The 7,599-nt window shown below is 55.0% G+C and overlaps 1 protein-coding gene across 1 annotated transcript; it reads right to left on the reverse strand.

The window, feature by feature from the left end:
- Window positions 1–2,342: 2,342 nt before the first annotated feature.
- On the reverse strand, window positions 2,343–5,202 carry L226DRAFT_470707 (uncharacterized protein; the record flags this gene model as incomplete). Its single annotated transcript, XM_067676328.1, has 3 exons — window positions 2,343–3,962; window positions 4,465–4,814; window positions 4,866–5,202. 3 exons carry the CDS (start codon window positions 5,200–5,202, stop codon window positions 2,343–2,345), a joined length of 2,307 nt encoding a protein of 768 aa, XP_067530751.1.
- Window positions 5,203–7,599: the final 2,397 nt, after the last annotated feature.

The following is a 7,599-nucleotide window of genomic DNA, read 5'->3' on the forward strand; positions in this document are numbered from 1 at the left end:
CGAACCCAATTTTCGGCGGTACAGTGCGGGAACGTGGGCAGACGCTGCCAGCATCCCGTCACTGTGGCATCTTGGACGTCAGCGGTCCGGAGTGCAAGTGCGAGAGGATGAGATCCGGCGGGGAACCGGAGAAGACATACATAGCATGGCCTTCAGGACTACGGGACGACGAGCCGGAGGAAGGAATGGGAGGTCTTGTCAAACTATGTACGGCATCTTCGGGACCTGGTTTGAAGGAGCGCCCGTCGGACCAGAACAAGACTGAAACTTACTCCTCCTCCCGCTGACAACGCTGTCACTTTGTCAACCGTGCTCTTGTCTTGAACGCGTGTTGACCACGAGGCATTGATCGGGCGACCGGGGTGAGAGGTCGAGCAGCGAATACTCGCGGTACATACTCCTCTGCTAGTCGCCGAGAGTCGCCGGCGAACGAACAGCCGCTGAGCATTGTGTCGTTAGATCATCCTGCCAACGCTAGAGAGTTCAGCCTGGTGAGTTGTCCCACATGAGTACAGATTACTCACGCTAGTGTGGTGTTAGTAGCATACACCCTCCCCAGTTCAAGCAGAGGCGGACGGGCGCAGGCACGAAGTTGCAGATGATCGGAGCAGGCGTCGATGTCCGGAGGAGATGGCAGTACTTCACGCCGCCGAGACGGACATACTTATACCGGTTAGTGCGCATCCCGCGCTGGAGGTGTACTTAGTCTACTATCCTCCAGCAGACGACGCCACCGGCGTCGCAGAGCATGAGGTATGCTGCCATGGTCACGGTGGGGTACCGCCCGTTACTGGATGTGGCTTGCGACAATCAGGTACAGAGCGGTAGACCTTCTCCTTTGTTGATGTCTGTGTGCTTATGAGTATGTCGGAGATTGTGCCTGCACTAATGGGTTGATGATGTCAGAACCATGTCGCACATGGGATAACGTCTCCTGTGGATGTGAGCCTACTACAGACAACACTACATGATTGCTAGACTGTAGGTTTGCTGCAAGAGCGTTTGACGTGACCGTGTCAGTCCGCACACGAATGATGGTCCACACGCACCAGAATCCCCACCCGCCCTCACTTTGTATTGCATCTTTTGGCTCGCCTTCGTGTTTCGGTAGTTTGTGGTCGATGCTAAGCAGCGGTGTTCCAAGGAGGGGTCCGACTCGGACTCCGAATCCTTCCTGACTTTCATGTCACGTGAAACAAGGCGTCTATGAAGGCGCTTTGGGGAGGGGCAACGCCTGTTATTTTGATGGCCAGCTTATCGCAGTCGGCGGAGTTAGAAACCTGTAATCCCTTTGATGATCTCATCTAAGCGGCGCCACAAGCATCTAGGCGAGACGCGATCGACGAGACGCGTCGAAGCGAGATGGTCGTGTCTCTGTCGCGCGTCCGAAACCTCTTCCACTTTGCTAGCCATATACACGATCTGTGCAACATCAAGACTTTCGTTTTTTGTCATATTCTAGCTGGGTGTACACAGTAACAACAGGATCCGGATCCACTTCCATCGCTTCATCGATCTGCAGGACGGACCATCCTGTACCTCTCTGGGGACAATACATATCCACATCTTCTCGCCTTCGTCACTCGCTTTCGACGGCCGGGGTTTCCATTGCACGTAGTAAGTTCCAGTACACTTGAACGCCGTGTAGTGCGCTTACTTCTGGCTGCAGCTGTATGCAGGAGATCGTAGGATCCAGGTTCCATTGCGCCATCTGCGAGACCGGCGACATCTGCTCGAACTGCCACGCCGCTGGCCTTCCAGGGAGCCTCCCCATCCCATGTCCACCGCAGACCTGCAATCACCGGGCCAGATGGTATTGAAGCTGTGGACCGGGTGCGATACCGACACGTCGCAGGTGATCGTGTACACCTCCTTCGTCTTCATTGTTGGTGTCGTCGGAATCCGTTTCGCCATGGCCGTCCTCTTCGCATGGTTCTCTCTTGGAAGCTGGGCGACTCCAAGCGCGAGACGTACAAGGAGCGGAGAGCAGAGTGCAGGACGTTCCTCCCCAGCACGTCATACTTCACGCCCTCCGACTGCGGTCGTCCGTCGCCAGCCTACGCAGCGTAGAGCTACCAGTGTCTGCAGTGGCTCTAGCGCGAGGAGCTTGAAGCCTTTGCCGTTCGATTTTGCCGTTCGATACCCATTACCAGCCGTCTCGCAGTTCGACGTCGCTCGTCACCGAACCTCACCGTGACTGCAGTTCGCCGACAATGTATGCCCCTTCCCCCTTCACAACGTCGCTCCTCGGCCTTCTCCTGACTTTGAGCCCTTTGGATACCCTCTTGCCCAAACCATCTGTCTTGTCACCGCCTACTTCGAGTCCTTTGCAGGTCTCCATACTACGCCTGTCCTTGAGGTGTCGGCAGCATGGGCAACGGATCCATTCGATAGCGCGCGGCCGCTTCAATAAGGGCGTTCAACTTCTCGTTCTTCAGCTTGAGCAGGCTCTTCATCGGTATGTTCTTCTCGCCTCGTGGCCGAGTGTCGTGGAACTCACGGTGCCACTCCAGATGCGCATCGAGCTCCTTGATGGTAAGCTTGTCATTGAGTCTTGGATCCTCCGGGTCCAGGATGGGGTCGAGCTTCAGCAGCTCACGATGCTTCTCTGATAGCGCCGCCGCCTTCTCCTCATCCTTTTGCCGCTTTCTGTTCACCTGCTCCTCATCATCCTGAACGATCTCTTCATGACGTCTCTTCTCCAAGCAACTTGCTCCAAGCCGGCGACCCTCTGTGCGTGTGAAACCGAGCTCGGCCTCGGTGAAGTCCTTCATGTAAGCAAGAGTGTTGTTCACTTTCCCCATCTCGCGCGCGTTGTGCTGATGCTCGCTCATGCTGGGACAGATCCGCTTCCGGACTCGCCGTGTTCCGAGCCCACCTTCATTGTCGTCATTTGTAGGTTTCATCCATGCCTTCCCGCGTGCCTTTGCTGATAGAGCTGGAGCGCCAGGTGCGAACTCTGTTGTGAAACGCTCCCACGTCTCGAGACCCCCCTTGAGGCCGTCCATCAACGCGTCCCGCAGCCAAGGAAGTGTCGGCGCGAGCTTTTGGACAGCGGCGAAGACTTCTGGACGTTCGCAAGGCCGGCCATCCAGCGCTCCATCACCAGATGATAGATCGGGGGTCAGAAGAAGGTGAGGATTCTGTATGAATGTGCGGAGGAGGGTTTTGACGCCATCGTGAAGAGGTCCCAGGTCCCAGTGGTTCGTCAGCCCACCGCGTCGAACCTGGCGCATGTAGGGCTTGCTGACAACCTGGCCATAGAGCGCAAGTACACAGAGCTCGGTGAGGGTTGGGTAGTCCTTGAGGCCGCGGTAAACGTTGTTCTCCATGTGATTAAATGAACGGGAATCCTTCTTGTCGTGTACCAGCTCTAGGAACTCGAGGTACAAGTCGCGATGGACAATGAGTTCAGCTGCGGCCTCGACATATGATCCAAATCGGGTGCTGCTGGTGTTGGGGAAAGTGATCGCATAGCCTAGGTGCGTCTCGCAGAAGTACCGCCAGGAATCATGCTGGCCCTTCTTGTCGTCCTTGTGACGAAAGATTGCGCCGGCAAGCTCCGCTAGCTTGATCGCTCCGCCGACAGACCTCTCCGCTGCACGTTGGGAGGTAAGAGGATCTGTTGATGTCGCAGCAGCGTCATTGTCTCTGTTCATGAGGAGGATGGGAGCATGTCCTGTTCGGGCCCAGAATGCCTGCAGGCCAGCGTGAACCCCCTTAACCGCGTTCAAGTCCTTGTGCATACAGCAACCACCGCGGACAAAGAGATCGGCATCGGCCTTCTCTTCGTCCGACAGCGCTTGGTATGCGTCTTCCCCTACCCGCATGATAGATGAGCGCATTATGGCAGCGCTCTGGGCATCTAGAGCTGTCGCGTTAAGGGTTGCCCACACCTCATTTCCGCCCGCAGCCTCGACCGCCCGCAGGGTCTCTTCTGAGATGACCATCAACAGGTCTTCCTGAGCCATCATCAGAACTTCCGAAAAATGCTGTGCACGCTGAGGCAGCGCCCACAGCGCGCCACAGCACTAGCAGCGTTTCGGCAGGCCAGCAGCAATAAGCGCCATCACCTCCGAAACATACCTTCATGTCTACTACACCAACAACCTCGATCCAGCGGACGCTTTAAGTGAGTAGAACGATATCCTTTGCTCCTCGGTACGTGCTGATTCATTTTCATGACACAGCTTGTATTCAAACAGTTTATAACAGGCCAGAAAGTGCGAAATTTGCTCGGTTTTGCGCTGCCCATTGCAGGAGATGTGCTACAGCTATGAAATAGCGGTTTGGGGACTGGGTAGATGGGATGCCATACAGTGCGTATGTCGGTTTTCAGGACATTCGGCCAGACCGTTCTTGTTTGGCATATGATTCAAGTCAGCGGCTGTGGTGTCAGCGCCCCCAGCGTGCTCAGCGCCCTCAGTGCGTTCAGCAGTTTCGGGAAGTTCTGATGATGGAAACCAAGGCCCTCTCGCCACGAAGCTCCCGGTCGACAGTCTTCTTCCGGGCCTCCCACAACCGCGCAAATTTCTTCTGATCCTCGGCATGGTCAGCCATCGTTCCAGCACTCTTGACAGCAAAAGATCGAGGGTCTGCAGGGGATTGCTGTCCACGCGGGCTGGCGTTATACGTCCTGAAGTAGTCCTCGGTAAGTGCATCCCATCCCTGGAGTTGCTTCTCGCTGGTGTGATTCGAGGCTGAGTGTACCCCGAACGAGAGTCGCTGATGGCTATCTCCATTGTTCAGATACACATTCCGCGCGATGTGGTCGATGTTGCGGATTGCAGTCCCATCTCCACTCAGGGTTAGACCTGCCGGTAAGCGTGAACAATTATTTTTCAAGGTTCACTAGTAATGCTTACTTTCAGCTTTATGGATTCCTTCGGCAATCTGCATCTTCTCCGCAACCCACATCTCCGTCATGAAGCGACCAATTGAACGCTTGCTGATTGAGCCCTCGATAGGAACTCCCAGTGCCCCTGCAACCGCTGAGATAGTGCCGCCAACTTGGTGAACCTTGAGGCCGAGGATGATGAGCTCGCGCACAAGGGCACGGACAGAGTCAGGTATGACGCCGCCGCGACCCTTCAACTTGTACGGTACTACTGAATGCTCCTCCTCCCCAGCCTCTTTGGTAGTCTCTAGTAGGCGTGCATCCCGGCGCTCGACGCGTTTGCGGAGCGCACGGTTCTCGCGCATGAGGCGGGATACCTCATCCCGGAGCTCCGCCGTCTCCTTCTCCAGGAAGCGCTCCTTCTTCTGGTGACCCTTTATCCAATCATGAGCTTCAACAAGTGAGTTGTCAACTTCATCCATGGCAATGTGCAGTTGACCTTCTAGCTCCAGAATGACAGCCTCCACTCGTCTCTCAGTCTCGGCCTCAGCCTCCTCTTTTGCACAGCGCAGGAGCTCCGCCTCACGGTTCTCCATGAGCTCCTGGGTAGCGCGAAGTTTCTCCTCCATCTGCCGTGCGAATTCCCAAGTCCGTGTCAAGGTCTCAGACACGGTAGACTCTGCCCATCTCCTCGAGGCAACCGCATGTTCCTCCGCCCGCGCTGCATTCTCCCGAAAGTGGTCGCGATCGGCAATGGCGGCATCCACTTGGGCATTTGCTAACAAGATCGCCTCGTGTGCGTGCTGTGTAACCGATGTGGTATGTTCCCAGGTATGTCGTCGGATGTTGATGATGTCATTGTGCGCTGACGCTGATACTGAATGTAGGGTAGCTTCGAATTGATGGTCTTGCATCGTGAGAGCGGCCTCCATGTTAGTGATCTCAGCCTTCAGCGCCTTGTTTTCCTGACGTATGGTCTTCAGTGAATTCTGTGCGCGTTGCTCTCTTCGCCCACTGTTATGTAAAAGGCGTTCAAGATCCTTCATCTTCTGGGTCGCCGCAGCCAAGAGGTTCCCACCGGCATTGTTGTCTTCATCAGCCTGGAATACTATGTGTAAGTGCCATTATTTCTCACGCATAACTTGTACGTACTTCTGAGGCTTCTGATGCTCCATTAGGGTTTATGTTCTCCGCATTTCCCTTCAACAAGTTTTTAGCCTGAACACGCTTCAGTTGCTCCTTGTGTGCTCCAGAACGCCGCTTGCGGGAGTGTGTCTTGCCTGGTGTGTTATTCCAGCCCATAGGAAGAAGAATGAAGTAGCAGAGTCCTCGAGAGGTTGCATTGTCATAGGTGCGGACCCATCTCCGACATTCGCTCACCTTGGGCGCCTAGATGCATTGTAGGGCACAACATTGCACGAGTTCTGCAGTCCGCTCAGTCGATACTGTCATAATGATATATCAACCACCTCTAGCTACAGGTAGCGGGCGATGTATCAGTGCTTCTAGCTAGAGGTGCGTTCTCTTGATACATCCACAATTGCCTGTGGATATATCCTCCCTCTATTGTGGATATATCCAGAGATGGATCCATTTTGGATCAGCGCGCACCTGCGGCGGCCAGGCGCTTACCCGACTCTTGCCTAGTTTGGGGTCCGCCATCTGCTCAACCCGGGTACTACCCCTCGGACCGGGCTGCGAGGAATTCTTTTCGAACTCCGATACCCCGCAGCCCTACATGGCTTGGATTTTGGCTGCCTGTAACTCTGACGTCATCATTTCCGTCTGAAAGCTTCCCAGGTATGTTCTCAGAACATAGGACTCCCAGGTATGTTCTCGGAACATAGGTCCCACAGGTATGTTCTCATACAGGTGTTCTCCCAGGTATGTTCTCAGAACATGTGTTCTCACAGGTATGTTTGCGAAACAAAGGTCTCTCAAGGGTCTTACAAATATGTTGGTCTTCCAGGATATGTTTTCAGAACATTGGTTTTCAGGGTATGTTTCTGGTCTCGAAGTTGCATTTTCGTAAGTTAGGTCTCGATGGTGCAGTTTCATAAGTTAGGTCTCCAAGGTACGTTTCCGGAAGAACAGACCTGACATATACTATATGCCGAAGTTCTGACTTCACTAGGATGACGTGTCAGCGCACCGCTAATCGGTCTCTGATTGGCTGGGTGTTATCATGCAGACGCACACGCTGACCTAGGAGAGCACCGTTAAACGGCTCCTGATTGGCCAGTCCAGCCGGCCTGGAGTTCAACTTGCGCAAATGATGGCAATTATGAATACAATACTGTTGACTACAAAGTGCAATGTATAATCTCAATGGCATAGTTTGACGTTCATCCAGAGGCATTCAGCGAGTGCGCCCGCATTTGTTGCTCACAGACTCAGCAGGCTCTTTTGCTGGCCGCTTACGACCCTCCCCAGCTGACTGAGCATAGCTGCCATCTGGCAGGCGCGCAGGACGCTTCTCTCGGCGTCCCCGCCCTGAAGTCACCTCTTTATGCTCAAGAGTTGATGTCCCCTCAGGTGCAGTGGGCGTCTGCCGAGTTCGTCGACCTGAAGGTTTAGGTGCAATAGCCACCGACGTGGGAACAGGTGCAGCAGACAGTGGGGACGGCATCGCGGACGCGGGTGCAGCAGACCGTGCGGGCGCGGGCACAGCAGACGGTGCGGACGCGGGTGCAGCAGACGGTGCAGACGGTGTCGCGGGTGCGGGAGCAGCAGGCGTGGGCGCAGCTGACGGCGGGAACGGC

This window comes from Lentinus tigrinus (genome assembly GCF_003813185.1).
Source record: "Lentinus tigrinus ALCF2SS1-7 unplaced genomic scaffold L226scaffold_40, whole genome shotgun sequence".
Lineage (NCBI taxonomy): Eukaryota > Fungi > Basidiomycota > Agaricomycetes > Polyporales > Polyporaceae > Lentinus > Lentinus tigrinus.